At 38.0% G+C, this 19,542-nt stretch overlaps 2 protein-coding genes across 13 annotated transcripts in view; one reads left to right on the top strand and one right to left on the bottom strand.

Moving 5' to 3' along the window:
• unc-104 (kinesin family member unc-104) overlaps positions 1-19,542 on the top strand; it is a 120,413-nt gene that overhangs the window by 35,514 nt on the left and 65,357 nt on the right. The window lies entirely within an intron of this gene.
• Positions 853-4,621, bottom strand: LOC117991458 (15-hydroxyprostaglandin dehydrogenase [NAD(+)]-like). Its single transcript, XM_034979056.2, has 5 exons — positions 4,322-4,621; positions 3,493-3,729; positions 2,129-2,302; positions 1,457-1,608; positions 853-1,033 (listed from the first exon to the last, which is right to left on the bottom strand). The coding sequence occupies exons 1-5, from the start codon at positions 4,424-4,426 to the stop codon at positions 853-855; spliced, it is 849 nt and encodes a 282-aa protein (XP_034834947.1). The 5' UTR covers positions 4,427-4,621.

The following is a 19,542-nucleotide window of genomic DNA, read 5'->3' as shown; positions in this document are numbered from 1 at the left end:
GCAAATAACAATTAACAACTAAGTTGCTATCTTTATGTGTTGTGGTTTTATAAAATAGCCTGTTATCTTTTATCGTATGATAAGTATTTATTGTTAGTTACACAGCAATTGGGTATTTGACTCCAATTTTTTATTACTTTATTATAAACTAGAATAAAAATAATGACGTAAACTAAAAAAACTAATTAAATCGATCAAATAACAAAAAAGTTATAAGCATTTAAATATTTCTGATTAGACAGAGATAGCGATACAGCAGTTTGACGTCACACCTACTTGACACCTACTAATTTCACACCTATTAATGCCATAGTAGCTTCGTGCGGTTTCATACAAATTTTCGTTTTGCGAGAAAGGGATAGAAGACCCTCCCACTCCAAAATTAAAATGCCGGTAACTTTGTAAATCTTTGTTGGATTTTAATATTTTTTTCAGTGTACGTCATTATTTTTATCCTTGTTTATAATAAAGTAATAATATATATCAAAATCAAAAGTAGGCAAATACCCATTTTACGTAATTTTAAATGAGATTATTTATTGGGATTATTCTAGGAGTAAACTAAATACGAGTTCAAAAAACTGTATTCTCATCTAAATATATAAAAGATAGTAAAATATTAAAGTCTGAATAAGTAAAGTGAAATCGTCAGATTTTTTTAAAGGCAAATAACATAATTTGTCTTAAAAAAAAGGAAAGGGGAATATTAGTCATTTAACATGGCTAATATTCTTTAAAAAAAATACTAAAAAAAAATTACCCCCTTTATTTTAAGGATAATCTATTTTTCACTGTAAAATTGAAGTAACTTTTGTTCACTGTATTCAATATTAATATCTAAAAGATTTTACATTATTTTTGATCATATAATGACTCGATTCCTTCTGGCATTAGAAGCTTCTCTATTTCTTCGTAGGCTGCGTCTATGGTGGCAGTAATATCCTGGCCCGGTCGGTTGCATATTGACAGCCATATTGAACCGGGAGTGCCTTGTTCGAACATTTTGGTCACAGCTGCTACAGCAGAGTCGATACTGTAAAGAACATAGAGATTCTTTTAATCAGGGATGAAATTTTTTTTTTTTACAAAAAAAACAGTTCAATATCTAACCCTGTTTGCAGACTAAAAATAAAAACTTTAAGCAATTAAAAGTCACTTGATTCAACTGTGAAGGAAAACTTCATGAGGAAACCAGAGCTGGAGAGTTCTCCATAATGTTCTCAAAAGGGTCTAAAACTTGCGGCGCCTGAATCCAGCGGCTCCCTGTGACTCGTTAGATGTCGTTCGTCTGCCTAGGAGAGTCTTCCAAAGTTGCGCTTTCCAGTCGCCATTCTAGAATTTGGGTCCCCAACATATTATATTTGGTATATTTGGTAGGTTTGGACGGAGAATATTCGGTTATGCCTTCAGTAATATAGTTTTGTTATTTGGTACCACAATACGAGAGAGTAGTTACTTTTGTTCAGCAAGTTGTAAGTAAGGAAGCATCGGCGTGGTAATCACTTCGTCGAATGTTTTCGACTTAATGTCGTCTATCAGCGCCGTTTTCGTCGCTCCCAAGACCAAGGTCAGTAAGCGTACTCCGGTCATTGCGTAGAAAGCGGGTATCTAAAAATGTGTTAAGGTTAATAAATTAGAGTAAAATGAAAATGGGTTTTGTCTAGCCCCAAGCTAGTTACAATACGCGGCAGAAACTAATGTACATCGACCTTTAGAACGAGATAACAGATTTGTAGAGCATTGTCTCTCGTTGAGACCTAGCAAAACATCATATGAGTGACAGAGACAACGCTCTATAAAGCCGAAATGTCATTCTAAAGGCCGATGTACTGTAAATAATCCTTCAGAAGAGCTTTTAAAGTGTGCTCAAAACAAGTAGTCCAATTTGAAGTTGTACCATGGTGCTTTGCGCAGGTCATAGTCATAGATTAAGGGATTGGCGCTGGAAGAGTACGCTGATGAATTTGTGTGGAACGGATTACATCAAGCGCTGTCGTCATTGATACAATTATTTTAGTAAGCGCCCAAAACGCAGCGCACTAGACACGCGCCTCGGACGCCTAGACCCTAAGGTTGAGAGATATTTTTTTTCCAAAGAAAAGTTTAAATTTCAATGCCGAATAAGTACCGCGAGGCTTCGTCCAAATTGTAGTATAGCCGCTTTGGATCCACAGTACATGGGAACGATGCTGAACTTTGCAATGCCAGCGCCTGAGGAGATGTTGATAATAGTGCCGCCTGATCCGCCCTGGTCTGTTCGCATATGATCGAGACCTTTCATTGTCATTGAGGCAGTACCTTGCTGAAAAATCAATGGCGAAAATTAAATTCTGAATCTCAGCTCTACCTTGGTTAAGACAAAAAGAAGAGAAAGACTATGAATTGAATGATTGTAGTTATATTTATCGTATCCATACCCTTCTGTCAGTGTTAAAATAGAAATAGAAAGAAATTTTATTTTAGCGTGTAAACTACCGTGTGTGATTTCCATTATAAATAAGTCACAGCCGCGGCGCGTGCGCGAACTGACTCTCTTGAAAAAGGACCCCGGATGGGTTCGAAACTAGTCGGGCTAACGTCGACTGGACAGTGGACACGTGAGTACAGCCGGGATAGATATTATTTATAAAAGACATTTTATTTAAATAAACTTTTACAAGAGCTTTTAAATCGTCAAGTGAATCCATCTCTGGTATAAAGTGCCCGCACTACAAGAACCAGCAAAAAGCTCACACTCCGGTAGCGGAATGATGCACATTTAAAGAGATTTTCCTTAAAAGTAAACCCCGATTTATCTCAAAGGACCATATTCGTTTCTACAGGTTCAATAGGTGGTAATTTAAACATTGATTTGTTGCATTTGATCAAACGACCAAAGGATACTTTCTAAATCTGTTTCATATTCTATCATCAATCGTGCTACTGAAATGTTTTGTTTTGTCAAAGTTAAGTATAGTACGCGACTGGTTGAAATAGCAATCGGGATATGAAGCGGGGGCACACCCCGCACACCCGCACGTCAGCCGCGCTATTCCGCACTGGGTTAGCGCGGAGGCTGTGCGGGTGTATGGGGCGTCTCCACCCCGATTGCCATCTCGACCTTACGTTGACTATAAAGACAATATCTGGTACTATGTAATTACGTTACATTCAAAGCTTTAAGTACCTACAGGTCAAAATCGTAGTACAGAGTTAAAAATTACGACACGGACATTCTGACGATTTTTGTTACATTTTAAGTTTTTCAAGCATTCCCTGTGGCATGCCTCAGTGTTGCACTGTGTTGCTCTGGCTTAATGTACATCGACCTTTACAAAGAGAGCGGTTTTGTAGAGCGTTGTCTCTGTCGTCGAGACCGACAAAACGTCGCATAAGTATGAGTGACAGAGACAAACCCGAAATCTCATTCTAAAGGTCGATGTACAATATTTCTTTCTGGCTACTGTAAAACAGCTTCTTCTTGTATGTCTAGTCAAATTAGTAACATCTTACCCAGTTGATTTCAGATGCTACTCTCCATACATTTGGTGCGTCATTCATAACACCTGCATTGTTGATTATGACGTCTATCCTTTTGAATGCATTTACTACTTCATCGAAGCTATTTTTGATTTCCTCCTCTTTGCTTACGTCACATTTTACGAATATCGCCTTATCATTGTACGTTTCATTCAGTTTTTCTACGAATTCTGTTCCCACTTTTTCGGCGATATCTAATATGGCTACATTCTGTGGAAGATAAAATATTATACTAAAAAAATTGTCTACTTAGTACAATTTATAGTAATGTTTGTATTAAAGCTATGTTTATGTCTCATATTATCAAACAGACAGCCATCCGTACCCTTATATAAATGCGAAAGTGTGTTTGTTTGTTGGTTTGTTGGTTTGTCCTTCAATCACGTCGCAACGGTGCAACGGATTGACCTGATTTTTTGCATGGGTATAGATAAAGACCTGGAGAGTGACATAGGCTACTTTTTATCCCGGAAAATCAAAGAGTTCCCGCGGGATTTTTAAAAAACCTAATTCCACGCGTACGAAGTCGCGGGCATCAGCTAATATTATATAACTAGCTTATGCTCGCGACTTCGTCCGCGTGGACTACACAAATCTCAAACCCCTATGTCACCCACTTAGGGCTTGAATTTTCAAAAATCCTTTCTTAGCGGATGTCTACGTCTTAATTGCTCTCTGCATGCCAAATTTCAACCCGATACGTCCAGTAGTTTGAGCTGTGCGTTGATAGATCAGTCAGTCAGTCAGCTTTTCATTTTTTATTCTTATATCTCAGTAAAAAACAAGAATAGTATTGTTTTACCTGTGCACCGTGTTTGAGAAAGTTTTCAGCATACGCAGCACCCAACCCAGAAGCTCCGCCAGTTATAAGAAATGTTTTCCCCTCAAGCTTCCACTCTTCCGCCATTTTCACGGAACGCGCTCAAGCCTTAACTTAAACTTCCACTGAATACGTATTATTTAACTGTATAATTTTTAATATTTTTCCTTTTATCTTTATCTGGTCCTGATAAAAATTATCATAAGAAATTAATAATTGATTTTGGACTAGATTGTTATGGCCTTCTAATTGATATGTGCTGGTACTTGTACTACTTGTTTTTCTTTGTACAATGTTTAATAGTAGTAATAGTATTATAATTGATAACGTGCTTCCCATTTTTAGGGTTCCGTACCTCAAAAGGAAAAACTGAACCCTTATAGGATCACTTTGTTGTCTGTCTGTCTGTCTGTCAAGAAACCTACAGGGTACTTCCCGTTGACCTAGAATCATTAAATTTGGCAGGTAGGTAGATCTTATAGCTGACATTTGAGGAAAAATCTGAAAACCGTGAATTTAGGGTTAGATCACACAAAAAAAAATTAAATTGTGGTCATGAACTAATAATTAGTATTTTCAACTTTCGAAGTGAGTGACTATATCAAGTGGGGTATTATATGAAAGGTCTTCACCTGTACATTCTAAAACAGATTTTTATTTATTTTTGTGCATCATAGTTTTTGAATTATCGTGCAAAATGTCGAAAAAATACGACTGTAGGACGGAACCCTCATTGCGCGAGCCTGACTCGCACTTGGCCGGTTTTTTAATTGGTATTTGGTAGTAAATTTTACCTAACCTGATTGTAAATAATTAACTAATACTGCAGTTTAAAAAGGAAATTTGCTAATGCGGAAGCCAAACTATTTTAACCTCTACTCGTTATCATTCTATTTATAATATATTAGATTTGTAACGTGTATTTAGTACTAGATGATGCCCGCGACTCACTCCGCATGGATTTAGGTCTTTGAAAATCCCGTGGGAACTTGCTATCTCTGTACCAAATTTTGTCAAAATCGGTTGAACGGATGGGTCGTGAAAGGCTAACAGACAGACAGACACACTTTCGCATTTATTATATTAGTATGGATAGTATGGATATGGAATATGGATATTAGTATGGATAAAAACTGCACACCTGAATCGCGGTACAAGGTGGCAGATACCTATCAAAACTGGGGCACAATGATAAACGGATTATTGGCTTAAATTATAAGGTATCGAAAATATCAACGGAAATTACTCATTACTCAATCTATCTATACTAATATTATAAATGCGAAAGTGTGTCTGTCTGTCAGTCTGTCAAGAAACCTACAGGGTACTTCCCGTTGACCTAGAATCATGAAATTTGGCAGGCAGGTAGGTCTTATAGCAGACATTAGGGGAAAAATCTGAAACCGTGAAAATTTGTGGTTTCATCACACAAAAATAAATAAATTGTGGTAATGAACTAATAATTAGTATTTTCATTTTTCGAAGTAAGATAACTACCTATATCAAGTGGGGTATAGGTCTTCACCTATGCATTCTAAAACAGATTTTTATTTATTTTTATGCATCATAGTTTTTGAATTATTGTGCTAAATGTTGAAAAAATACGACTGTAGTACGGAATCCTCGGTGCGCGAGCCTGACTCGCGCTTGGCCGGTTTTTCTACGTGGAACATATCGGACGATATTAAACGGTTGAATAAGTTTGGAGCTTAGCAGATTGCTAAACCTAAGGATCGCTTTTTGCTGGGACAGGGCTGGGCTCACGATTATCATAAAAGCCACTCGCACGACAGCACATGTTGCATATTCAGGGCGCTAATTAATGGCTCTAGAACTGGATCGTAATAGATTTAACCCCGTTTTTATTTTCAGTTATTTTTTCATTTCAAATACCTTTCTAAGCGGATGTCTACGTCATAATAGCTATCTGCATGCCAAATTTCAACCCGATCCATCTAGTGGTTTGAGCTGTGCGTTGATAGATCAGTCAGTCAATCAGTCAGTCAGTCACATTTTCCTTTTATATATTTAGACTAGCTTATGCTCGCGACTTCCTCCGCGTGGACTACACACATTTCAAACCCTTATTTCACCCCCTCAGGGGTTGAATTTTTAAAAATCCTTTCTTAGCGGATGCCTACGTACATAATAGCTATCTGCATGCCAAATTTCAGCTCGATCCGTCCAGTAGTTTAAGCTGTGCGTTGATAGATACGTCAGTCAGTCACCTTTTATATATTTAGAGATTAGTATGGAATAGTAGGTATGGATAGGAAGGATTTGTTGTTACAGAAGCAATAGAAATACACGCTGTGAAAATTTTAACTCTCTACCTAATGCGATTCACGAGATACAGCCCGCTGACAGACAGACTGGCGGACGGACAGCGGAGGCTAGTGTGGTAATAGGGTCCCTTCGGGTACGGAACCCTGAAAAGTAAAAAAAATTGCACATCGTTTCACATAATAGAAGCTTCTGTGATATAGGTAACTGTGAGCTACCTACCTACATGTCGAGAGTTATTGATTGGGCACAGAAAGCTGACCTTTGGCTTTTGTGCTGATGCGCACTATGGAGCTATTAAAATGTTTGTTAAATGGACTGTTTTAATTTATTATTAAATCATTTGCTACCAGCTATTGAAATTGCACTTATATTAAGTCCATTGGGTTTTAAATATGTACAAATGTGTATGTTTTAGAAACGTAAAAAGCATAATTTATATCTACCAACCAATCTACAAGGTATGAAATGTGCATTGTGCACATCTAATTGTATAAAAGGAAAAAGTGACTGATTAGGCTGAAATTTGGCAGGCAGATAGCTAATATGACGTAGGCATCCGCTAAGAAAGAATTTTTGAAAATTCAACTGCTAAGGCGGTGAAATATGGGTTTGGTCCACGCGGACGAAGTCGCGAGTATAAGCTAGTTTCATATAATTTTTAAGAAAAGTGTATTTGCTGTAGAATCACCATCCACCTGTAGATGTTCCGGTGTCTAAGTGAAACTTGCGTGGAGTGTGTTTTAGAAGATCTGTGTGGTGTGTTTATTGGCTGTTATTGCTTGCTGCACGTGTAGTTAGCAGGAGGGCGGGCGCGACCGCCTACAGCACAATGTACTGTAGTGCCGAAGTGTTTATCTGGTTTGGCGTATAATAGCCAATCAAGTTTGTTGATCCTTGTGAACCATGGATTTCCGCAAAGCAACGCCTGATTCTACCTCGTGCACGGCTTTAGTTCACGTTTTATTGTCCAGAAATGAAATACAATGTTTCTATCTGATTATGTCCGTACGATTCCAAACTAATTATGTTTATTTAAAGCTGTTGCAGCTTAGCACAGCAAAAATCTAAGAAAGATAAGGCTATCAATAAGAAAAAAACAATTCTAAGTATTCAGCATTTGCAAAAAATATGTTGAAGATATGCTACGAGTATATCTTTCAGATCAAAGAACTGAAGGCGTGGACATATCTTCATGAATATTTCAATATGCAACGTCCCGCACTGTGCGGCCTCAAAGGGCTCAGTTGTCACATGCGGCTACTATCATGTTACTATGTGCCCGTTGGCGCTCCGTAGAGGCAATAAGGCAGTGGTCCGATCGCCGACGATGAACGAGAAACGAGTAGAACTAGAAACTATAAACGAGTTGGCGATCAGCGGGAAGCGAGTGTGTAGTTTCGATAGTTTTGTCGTCGGGCTATAAGCGAGTGTGCAAGTGCGACGAGCGATTACTCGCGCCATTCGCCCACAATCGCTCAGTCCTGTGCAAACCGCGCGCGTTACACGTGTTCAAGCGAGCGAGCATCGCTGAGCGAGTTTATTTTTGAAAGCTAGTCGCTCAGCGACAAAACTAGTAAAGCGAGTCGTCGCCGGCAGTGTGAACAGTCAGATAGCAACTTTTGATATACCTATGCATCTCTTTCGTTTACACGGAATGTACATTATTGTGCATTTCTTGAGAGAGAAAATCGCCAATAGTTAGTCGTTTTCTCGCTGGCGGTCGGACCACTGCCTAGGCATGTTCCGACGCTTTAACTTGTTTCTTTCAGCTGAAAGGTTAACGCTCTTTTAATAGTGTGTGTCTTTACTGTGAAGTGCCTGTTTTTAGGATTCCGTAATAAAAATGACCCTTATAGTTTCGTTCCAGCCCGTCTGGCTGTCATATCCATTTTAAAAATAAATTGTAGTATTATATATTCTGTGCCGCTAAATATATAAAAATATATATAAAATATATAAATATATTCTGTGTGCTAAATAGAGGCATAATTAAATTTTGGAAAAAAAATATTCAGGGTAGATAGACTCGCGCTTTTCACGTTCAGGAGAACACTTCGAATAAATATTGGTTTTGTAATTTTTAACATTTGGTTATATTTTTTTTTCTCTTGTTTTGTAAGCTGAATAAAGGTTTAAGGTTTATAAGGTTTCTTAGACAGGTTTTGAAAAAGGTTACAGTTTCAAAAATAATAGTTTTTAACAACTAGCATGGCTACCTAGCCTTATGGGTGTTCTGATACGCACTTGATCAGATTTAACATTTTGTTTATTTTTCGTATTTCTAATATTAGTATGGCTAATATAGAGTATGGAAATGTTGGGTCTTTAATTAAATGTCAAAAAACACTTGCCGTTTAGATAATTTTTCAAATAGTTTGCCTACTTTAAACTACGCACACATTTTGCCTGTCCTAAACCTCTATGTACCGTAATAATAATAATTCTAAAGGCTCACGTTTCAATATTGTTGCCTCACTTCCACAAATTAATATTGGTATTGCGTAGGTCGTAATTTAATCAGAATCAAAACGGTTTTAATCAATATGAGGTGAGAACGGGAATGTGGGAACTGGGTGACAGTAATAATTATGTTACGAGTTTGTTTATTATCCTGATTCTACAGTCCTGTATCATCATGCATGTAAAACATCTTTGTTAACCTACATTTAAGCAAATAAAAGATTGAATTGAATTGAATCATGTTTATTACTGTTTGTTCAATGTGATCTTTGAAACCTCTAAATTCACGTAGTCGAGAAAAAGCTATTCAATATTCAATTTAGGTATTACGTTAATCAATAAAAAATGTACTAGACTTGATTCGGTCCAGACTAGTTAGTTGTTTTGGTCTGAATCTGAGAAAAAACGCTCCGAAATATGTAGTTGTATTTTTTTAAATTTGATTAGACTTAGTTCCTAGACTTTGCTCGATCTGGATTTTGTTTTGATTTTCCAGCATATAGAATAGCGTATATCCGTAATCCTATGTAGTCCTATATGGTATCCTATAAAATGAAAGTAATCTCTGTATCATAAAGATGAAGCCCGCGACTTGTTCGGTGTGGATTTAGGTTTTTTTTTTACAAATCCCGTGGCAACTTGGATTTTCCGGATCAAAAAGTAGCCTTATGTCGTTCCCTGGCTGCAAGCTATCTTTGTGCCTTTCGTCAAAATCGGCTTAACTGATGAACTGTGAAAAGCTAGTAGACAAACACACTTTCGTATTTATAATATTAGTATGGAAATATGGAGTATGGAATTGTTGGGACTTTAATTATTAAAGTTATTAGACACTTAATTAAAGAGTGTAATCTTAAACGAAATTATAACCCCTATTACGAGCCCTAATATCGAAACGAGAGCAGGGTTTGAGAAAGAATACCGTTGACCTAAATTCCGCTATCTTCTTGCGCCGCAGAGTAATACGAGTATAGGTATCGCTTGATACTTTAATATTTATAGAGGTGTCTTTGTAAACGATAGCACAATTAAGGGATATATTGGCCCCGATTCTCTAGTCTCTGTCTAAACTAAATTTAGAGTATCTGCATCCCTTTCTTTTTACTAATGCTAAAAAAGGAACGGAACATGACTATCACATTTAAAGACTCTAAATTTTAGTGCACAATACAAATTTAAACAGTAGGTTCGCGAGTGCGTGCTAAAATCACATCTAAAAATTAAATTTAGAAATGTCAAACTGCTTCTGTCCTTTTCATATTACAATATGAGGAGGAAGAGGGTGCGAATACTCTAAAATTAGGTTGTGCTTAGAATCGGTGCCATTGTGAGCTTGACCTAAATTACAGACCATTACGAGCTTCAAGGTCAAAGAAAGGCATTGGACGCGCGGGTAAACAGTTGCACAGAGGAATAAAGGGATCCTATCATCAATCATTATCAATTAATACCCTTATGAAACCCTGATTTACATTACAGGCCTTTTAGAGGCTTCAGGGTTGAATTTGATGCTTACCCTCGGGACCGAATACCGTTGACCTAAATTCTCCTCTCAGAGAGCGCCGAGGCAATACTCTAAAACAAGTCAATGGAATAGTAAAGTGTGCCTTGGAGGAATAAAGGGATTCTATCATCAATCATTATCAATTAATACCATTATCAAACCCAGATTTACATTACAGGCCTTTTAGAGGCTTCATGGTTGAATTTGATGCTCACCCTCGGGACCGAATACCGTTGACCTAAATTCTCCTCTCAGAGAGCGCCGAGGCAATACTCTAAAACAAGTCAATGGAATAGTAAAGTGTGCCTTAGATGAATAAAGGGATTCTATCATCAATCATTATCAATTAACCTTTATGAAACCCCGATTTACATTACAGGCCTTTTAGAGGCTTCATGGTTGAATTTGATGCTCATCCTCGGGTCCGAATACCGTTGACCTAAATTCTCCTCTCAGAGAGCGCCGAGGCAATACTCTAAAACAAGTCAATGGAATAGTAAAGTGTGCCTTGGAGGAATAAAGGGATCCCATCATCAGTCATTATCAATTAATACCATTATGAAACCCCGATTTACATTACAGGCCTTTTAGAGGCTTCATGGTTGAATTTGATGCTCATCCTCGGGTCCGAATACCGTTGACCTAAATTCTTCTCTCAGTGAGCGCTGAGGCAATACTCTAAAACAAGTCAATGGAATAGTAAAGAGTGCCGTGGAGGAATAAAGGGATTCTATCATCAATCATTATCAATTAATACCTTTATGAAATCCCGATTTACATTACAGGCCTTTTAGAGGTTTCATGGTTGAGTTTGATGCTCACCCTTGGGACCGAATACCGTTGACCTAAATTCTTCTCTCAGCGAGCGCTGAGGCGAGTAAAATGTAGCTGTGCTTTTATCTTTTAATCAATATTTTATTCAACAATATGTTTTACTCTGTTCTTACGTCCTGGCGTGCTTTGTGTTTCAAGATACTTTAATTTAAAAATTTAAACCATTGCCTCATGAACAATTTATTTTTTATTTTTTGAGCCTATTTACTAACGTCTAGTTTGCATTAAAAATAGAGCTATAGAGACCAATGTGGCTAATTCCGTTGTACACAATATCTAAACTAAACTAAAATGACACGTCTAAATCTATTGCTAGCCCTTTCATAATGTTGCTTGCGGAAAAGGATAGCACTAGATTTAGACCTGTTAATTTAGTTTAGTTTAGAGAATCTGAATGAATGTGTATCTAGAATTGTAACTGCATCGTCGATAATAATGAGGTACTTGGTGAGTCTTCCGAATCGGACCAACAACCTTATGTAATTTTTCCGTCAAGCGTGCGCCTGTACTGAATAAAAATAATTTTTTTATATAAAAAAACCGACTTCCAAAACCACTAAAAAGTTTATAAAATAACTTTTGTTTCTACACGTGTATGTATGTTCTGGAAGTCAGTTTTTAAGATCTTATAAGGGTTCCGTTATTCCTTTTGAGGTACGGAACCCCTAAAAAAATTGCAAATCAGTCCAGAAACTTCGAAAAAATCGGTTTACACACATTTAAAATAAAAAATAAAAACGGGCCGAATTGAAAACCACCTCCTTTTTGGAAGTCGCTTAAAAATTTAGAAGAATACAAGATGAAACTAAAATACTACACCTTGCGACAGAGTTTTGACCTTTATTCGGCGAAGTATCTCTAATAAACAAGTCTCAAAAGCCTTGTTACAATAAGCTCCTGTTCTAATTACATTGTCTGTCAGATAAATTGCAGCAATTTACTTGCGGATAGACACTTTCTAAAGACGATGAAGTTTAATGGCTATATCCCACTTCTGATTAATTAGTGCCTATCTTTTAGTAAACATTAATTAATTACGTGATATTTACGTCACTTGCTTGAATGTCCCAAGTCTTCACACTTACCACGACTTCGTCTGCTGTGATGTAGGTTTTTAAATATTACGTCGGAATCTTTGATATTCCGTTAATTATCCGGGATAAAAAGTAGCCTATATCAGTATTTAAAAAAAATAAATATCACTCTTCAGGTCTTTAACTGTGTCAGTGCAAAAAAATTACGTCGATTCCTTGCTCCGTTGCAACCTGATTGAAGGAAAAATGAACAAACAAACTCACTTTCGCATTTTTTGTATAGTATTTGCAGTGCGACTTGCACGCCAGCGTTTATATTTAATACGTTGATGGTACTTAAGTACCTATCTCCGAAACCTTTACGCAAGTTCCAACAACTGTATAAAGTTTCAACTCAATCAGATAACAGATATATCCATACTAATATTATAAATGCGAAAATGTGTTTGTCTATCTGTAACCTTTTAACGGCCCACCCGTGGCCCTACCGCGGTTGTTTGACAGCTACAATGTCACGATCGCAATCATCTCTGATTGGTTAATGCTCGCTCACTATTGGCCACAATGCATTGTTGCAACAAGAATCGCACAAGTTCAGCCAATCAGAACAATTCAGATTGTAATAATGATTGATGCAGGTTTTAGACAATCGCCCTATTAATCGTTTGACCGATTTTGACGTAAGGTACGGAGATAGCGTACATTTCGGAGACGGCAACAGGCTACTTTAAATCGCGGAAAATCGAGGAGTTTACCCGCTCACAAGTTGTAGTGGGATTTCAAAAACCCTAAGTGAACACGTGAAGTCGCAAACATTTACTAGTATACAATATGTTTCAAGTAACAAAGATGTTGTACCGTGGAAATACCTAACCATGTATATGCAGAAAATCGATACAAGTATTTCCTCGACCACCTTCCGTTACGGCATCTATGTATTAGAACCGAGGAAGATACAGTACGTTAGTATTACCACGGTAATATTACCGTGGTAATACCGAGAGGGACAGAAATTGAGGACATTTTATCAAACATAATATCTACATCTTGGAAGTATAATATCTAGTGTTGGAAGACCCCCTCACTAGGTGCACGGACGACATCAGATGAATCGCAGGGAGCCGCTGGATTCATGCGGCGCAAGACCGTGGCGTGTGGAAGCCCCTACAAGAGACCTATGTCCAGCAGTGGACGTCTATCGGTTGATGATGATGATGATCTACATCTTTTCGCTATAAATCAAAATGTAATAGAAAGCTCAATTATTACTTTTCTGATCAAAGCACCTGTTCAAACTTTTATTACGTTTCCCTACTCGTGTTACTGGATAGGAATATAAGGACTTGGATAGAAACAACGCGCGATGGCACCGTCAACAGACCATACTTTGAATACAGTCTTAACTTTTTACCTTTGGCTTGACTTAGTCAGCCTATATCGTTTTAAATAAATACATTAAAAAAAGTCGAAAAAAAAAACTGGCCGAATTGAGAACCACCTCCTTTTTGGAAGTCGGTTAAAAAGTAACTTCCCGTAACTTTTTCCACGTGAATTTACTTCTGAGTGCACTTCTTAAGATTGCAAGTCTGCAAGGTACTCACGGAATATATTCTCCTTTCAAATCTCTATATGCAACGGTTTAGGTTGTTCGTTGTCTGTCAGTCACAGTACTGTTTGATATGTATAGTCCGCGACAGGTCGAGATGGCAGTCGGGGTATGAGGCAGGGGGGACGCACCGCAAACCCGTACGTCACTCGCGCTCGCCTGCACCGGTTTAGCGTGGGGGGTGTGCACCGTGCGGGGCGTTCCCTCGCCGATTGCCATCTCGATCTATCGTGTACTATATGTATAAATTACATATGTACGAATTGCATATGCGTTCAGTTCAGTGTGACATTTTTCCCTACAGCGGTAATTCATTAACTCAGTGGTCAACACTAAATGATAGACATCGAGCTCATTTGACATTGGTTGGTTCTACATTCCTGCTTCACTGAGTGATATTAAAATATATTTTCTTAGAAAATCTTCAATGCATTAAAAATAATTGTCAAATGGGCTCAGTGGCTATTGTTCAGTGTTGATCACTGCGTAAGCGAATCACCCCGCTGCTACCGTCACGCTGTGTGTCTATCGGGGCTTTTACTCGAGAATCTCCTATCAAACAATATGGCTCTACATTGTTTGCGGAGTGGAAATCAGGTATTCCTCTGGGCTGGACTTCAATTTCATTGCCTTATTGCATTATTTGTGGCCACTCCGCTGGGAAACTATTTGATGACTAGGTTGTTATGGTTCCTTGTTGTGTAATGCATAACTGAGGTTGGCATTTTGAAAGAAAGAAAAGACGTTTATTTACAAAACTGTGCCACACATCACATCACATCTTAAAACTAAGAGCTGGTTATTTGTGCCCGACTGCGGCGAAGCCCAAAAGGAGGGTTATGTTTTTGACCTGCACGTATGTCCGTCCCTAACTCCGCTCGCATGTGGTTTGCATTGCATCTTTTTTAGCCGGCACATTAAATTGCATAAAATTTGCCGTTTAGATTTTTTTAATATTATGGACCCAGTGACATTCGCGCAATCAAGAAGAATCATTTATGTTATCAAAATTGGTTGAGCCGTTGAGTAGCTACGAGCGGACATAGGAACGGACATACACACATATAGGTCAATAGGTCAAATACATAACCCTTCATTTTGGCTTAGTTCACTTTATTGGCATAATACGAGTGAGAATGTAACGCTTTAGTTAATTAACATTCGTTCCATTTAATTCTACTTTGCCTAAGAGAATATAAAATTCCTCCAGGTTTAGTAATTTTCAGACGTTTTCCTTATCCCCCCAGCGTTTTATTTACGCGTACATTTTTACGTGATAGCTGATATCAAAATGGTAATTCACGCCTCGTACAGCGACGGTCAAATGAGGCGTTCCTTCCGGCAATTGTTGGCGTTTTATTTGGGCGAAAATTCTCAACGCCTACTTGTTTTGTTCCGCTAAATCGTTCCGGTTGATTCGAAGGGCCCATGTACAAGGGTTGCGTTGTAGGGTTCCGTACCAGACACTGAATGTGATTCATCCATTAGATTGATGTTTGCGAGTAAGTTGTTTTTTACTAGATAATGCCCGCGACTTCGTCCGCGAAGTTTTTGTTTGAGTGATGTTCTCTTTCAGGGATAAAAAGTAGTCTATATTCGTCTCCGATTTGCAGGATCTTTATATCTACCAAATAAATGATGCTGCTTAGGTTTTTAAATATACCGTGGGAACTCTTCAATTTTCCGGACCAAAAAGTAGTCAGCCAGCTATATATTTGTACTATAAACATAATTCGTCGAGATCGGTTAAACGGATGGGTCGTGAAAAGTTAGCAGCAGACAGACACACTTTCGCATTTATAATATTAACTAATTTATGCTAGCGACTTCGTCCGCGTGGATTACACAAATTTTAAACACCTATTTCACCCCCTTAGGGGTGGAATTTTCAAAAACCCTTTCTTAGCGGATGCCTACGTCAAAATAGCTATCTGCATGCCAAATTTGAGCCCGATCCGTCAAGTAGTTTGAGCTGTGCGTTGATAGATCCGTCAGTCAGTCACCTTTTCCTTTTATATATTTAGAAATGGATTAATTTAATAGTTAATAAGTTCTATATTTTTTGAGATGTTCTTTGTATTTTTTTGCTAAAAACATCATTCAACATATCAGTGTACCTATCTAGCCTGCTTCTGTTAATGCATGTATTTTCTAGGTCCATTAAAGGCAACAGTAAAAAGCTCTCGTATTGCCGTGGGCGGTGCTATTAAGCGCGGTGAGGTTTTTTATAATGTAATATAGTGAGAGGCTTTCAGTAAAAAACAGTTTGCGTCGCTCGTGCAATAAGTTAGTGAAGCAACAGTTAAAAATACTGTATAGAAATGTCTACGTCTGGCAGTGGTGGTATATTTTATTATTTCTATTCGATCACAAGCTAGCCTTTGACTGAGATCTGACCATATACGTTTATGGTCATTTACAATATATCGTTTGTGTACAAATATGGTACAAATAGAGGTAAAGTCTTGACATAAAATATATATGTAGTTGTAGGTATATATTTTATTTCATTTTTCAGTAGAATCTGCTTTCTGACGGCGGCTATCTTGACATGTCTTGACTGGAAAAGGTTGTCCTACATGAAATAAATAGGTACATTTCATTTCATTTCATTTCATGGGACTGATCTGGTGGTAAGCTATGATGCAGTCTAGATGGGAGCGGGCTAACCTGAGGTTAGAGGGAATATGGCAGATTTGATTATACCTTTACTTTTAAATGAGGTTCTACATGGCATCTTACCACACGAGTAGATATTCTCTACTCGTGTGATCTTACTGTCACGCGAAATTGCTTGGTGACACAGCTTAGCCGGTGAAATGGTAAATAGCCATGGCCGGAGCCTCCCACCAGACCAGGTAGAACCAATTTAGTATGTAAAAATATGGCTTTGCTCTCACTATTTGAAGAGGTATGTGAAAAGTAAGATGAAAAATGTGCACGTCTAGTGCATTATTGGCTTGTATTTCAAAATGGCTGCCAAGTATCGTTGGCGAAAAGGCTTTTAGATTCGCTCGGGAGTCACAATCGATGGTATTAACTGCAACTTTCATTCGGAAACTAGTCCGATAATAATAGGTAGAAAATATGTCAGCTTTTGATAGAAGTAGGTAATTCTAAAAGTACCGAAGTAGTAGGAAAAACTTATGCATCAATTTGCACGTTTCTAAATAAAAAGAAAAAAAGAAGGGAAAAGAAAAAAATATTTGCCACATGCCACACCCAGCGAAGCATAACATACCTTACTTAGGAACTCAAAAGGTTTTCTTTCAGGAAAATTTAGTAACTTCGTGAATATGGAACATTTACTGGAGTGTCTCAGAACTCTGGCTTTTAAAAAACTATCAATCATAGAGGCAGGTTCCCGAAACTAAAAAGGTTCGAGATGTTACTTTGGGCCCTTTGGTGGTCGCGGGCATCAACTAGTATACCATAAAGTCCTAGACAGTCGTAGACAGTAGACATGGAGGAGGCAAAGAATTACAGTTTCCGAATCCAATCAATACGTGGGCGTTGCGTCATCGCTTGGTGCCGATTATTGTGTACTTAGGTTCGTTCCTTGACCCTCCGCCTTTCATTATTTACAGGTTAGGTCTGCAAGAAACACAACTCACGACGGAAACTGCACGACGTTCACGCTGAAAACGCGGGCTAGGCGTCCACCAAACGATAGGTTTTGATGTCAGTTACAGTCATGCAGTCAATCAATCATCACACAGTCATTTCTGAACAATCATCCGTCTTAATCATGACTAGCTTATGATCGCGACTTCGTCCGCGTGGAGTGTATTTTCCCCCCTATTTTACCCCCTTAGAGGTTGAAATTTCAAAAATCCTATCTTAGCGGATGTTTACGTCGTAATAGCTATGTGCATGCCAAATTTCAGCTCGATCCGTCCAGTGGTTTGAGCTGTGCGTTGATAGATCACTCAGTCAGGAGATTGAAGATTGACGGATTTGATCGTCTAAATGGATGCCTAAGATAATTGTATTTTTCAATACAAGAAACTTAATGAAGCGCGTCGAACATCAGCGCGTGATGCTCGGCGCGCGACTTCTTGAAAGCGACACCATCAATGCGTGCTTCTCAGTGTGAACGGCTTTATACAGTTCCTTGTATCATAACTTTAGGTATAGTTACCGGCAATTAATTAGTCGCATTTGACCTACGATGCAAGTGCACACAGACGCAAGAGCTCGCACAGGTATTGTTCCGTGCGCTCGTGTAATATGTACGGATGTAGCACTCACACTAATGCAGATGGTGAACGCGGGATGCAGCGTGGCGCTCCACTGACGCCTTATAAAATGCTGTTGCGACGCGACTGGCGGTTAAGTTCAAAGATGACTATTACCTTTGCGCGGGCTATACTTACGTTACCCTCACGCTGCGTTCCCGTCACGAGTTCTGTTTTGTTCAGCCTTTATTCAAGGGTTCGGGGATCCCAATTTTCCTTTCAAGTTTCTTTTGTATTCTATGATTGATGACGGTCTTGACGATCTACTTCTAAGAAGAATATCTTTGAATTTGTTTATCAACAAAATTTTCATACTTACCCTAAGGTCGAAACTTGTACCAACCTTTTAAATGTGTTTAAGTTTCTATCTCTGCCCTTTTTATGGCCATCCGGGAATACACTTACATATACACTATTTTACAAAGTGACAGCATTACAAAATTTAAATAAACCAGATTAAGCAGTTTGCCGCAAGTGAGCCGTAGATAGATAGATAGATAGAAATACTTTATTGCACACAAAAAATATTACATAACATGACAAAAAACAAAGAAACTAAAACTAAAAAAATAAATATAACACAATATACCTAATAATACATCAATATACATCTACATTTATTACATCCCCGTAATATTACATCTATTCCAATAGTCCCTTTTACGCCATTGCACTATGGAAGAAACTTTAGCAAGACAATCTGGTAGTTGCGATCGGGGATGTATGATGCTTGAAAACTCTCTTGTACTTTTAATAAGATTCAGGCGTTCGTACCTACCTGTCCAAAATGCAAATTTGGCTCTCTCACGACCCATCTACTTGATGGGGCGGCTGAAATCAAAGCATACGTGATCTAGGTACTAATAAGTTTCATTTCAGCTTCGTGGAGTTTCCTTTACTTGTATTAAGGAATTTATTAAATTACAAGACTTTTGGTGTACTCTTAGGGGTTGCTTTTTGTCTCCCATATTTTTGAAGATCCTTAGTTTAATATAATTTGGACTATGCGACAAAAATCACTCTTTAATTTAATAAATACCTGACATGCTCGGCCATGTCTAATATTCTCGGCTTCGCAAGAGTGGGCTTATCTTTATGCAGACTAACTGAGAATATATTATGCGTTATAAACCTTCCTCGTGAAATTTCTTAAATCATGGTGGCCAATTTAAGAAATTATAAACGCATAGATAGATGAAAGAGATATTACGAAATAAATGATCTACAAATACAAATTGTAA

This window comes from Maniola hyperantus, chromosome 19, assembly GCF_902806685.2.
Source record: "Maniola hyperantus chromosome 19, iAphHyp1.2, whole genome shotgun sequence".
Classification (NCBI taxonomy): domain Eukaryota; kingdom Metazoa; phylum Arthropoda; class Insecta; order Lepidoptera; family Nymphalidae; genus Maniola; species Maniola hyperantus.
Note: the sequence above shows the minus strand (reverse complement) of the source record. Positions and strands in the feature narration are given on the sequence as shown.

Bases quoted from the DNA above. Each gene is read 5' to 3' on its own strand.
- LOC117991458 (XM_034979056.2), bottom strand. From the start codon at position 4,426: ATGGCGGAAGAGTGGAAGCTTGAGGGGAAAACATTTCTTATAACTGGC. The intron at 3,730-4,321 runs GTAAAACAATAC...TATCTTCCACAG, and splicing joins TTCTCAAACACGGTGCACAG to AATGTAGCCATATTAGATAT. The intron at 1,609-2,128 runs GTACTTATTCGG...ACACATTTTTAG, and splicing joins AATTTGGACGAAGCCTCGCG to ATACCCGCTTTCTACGCAAT.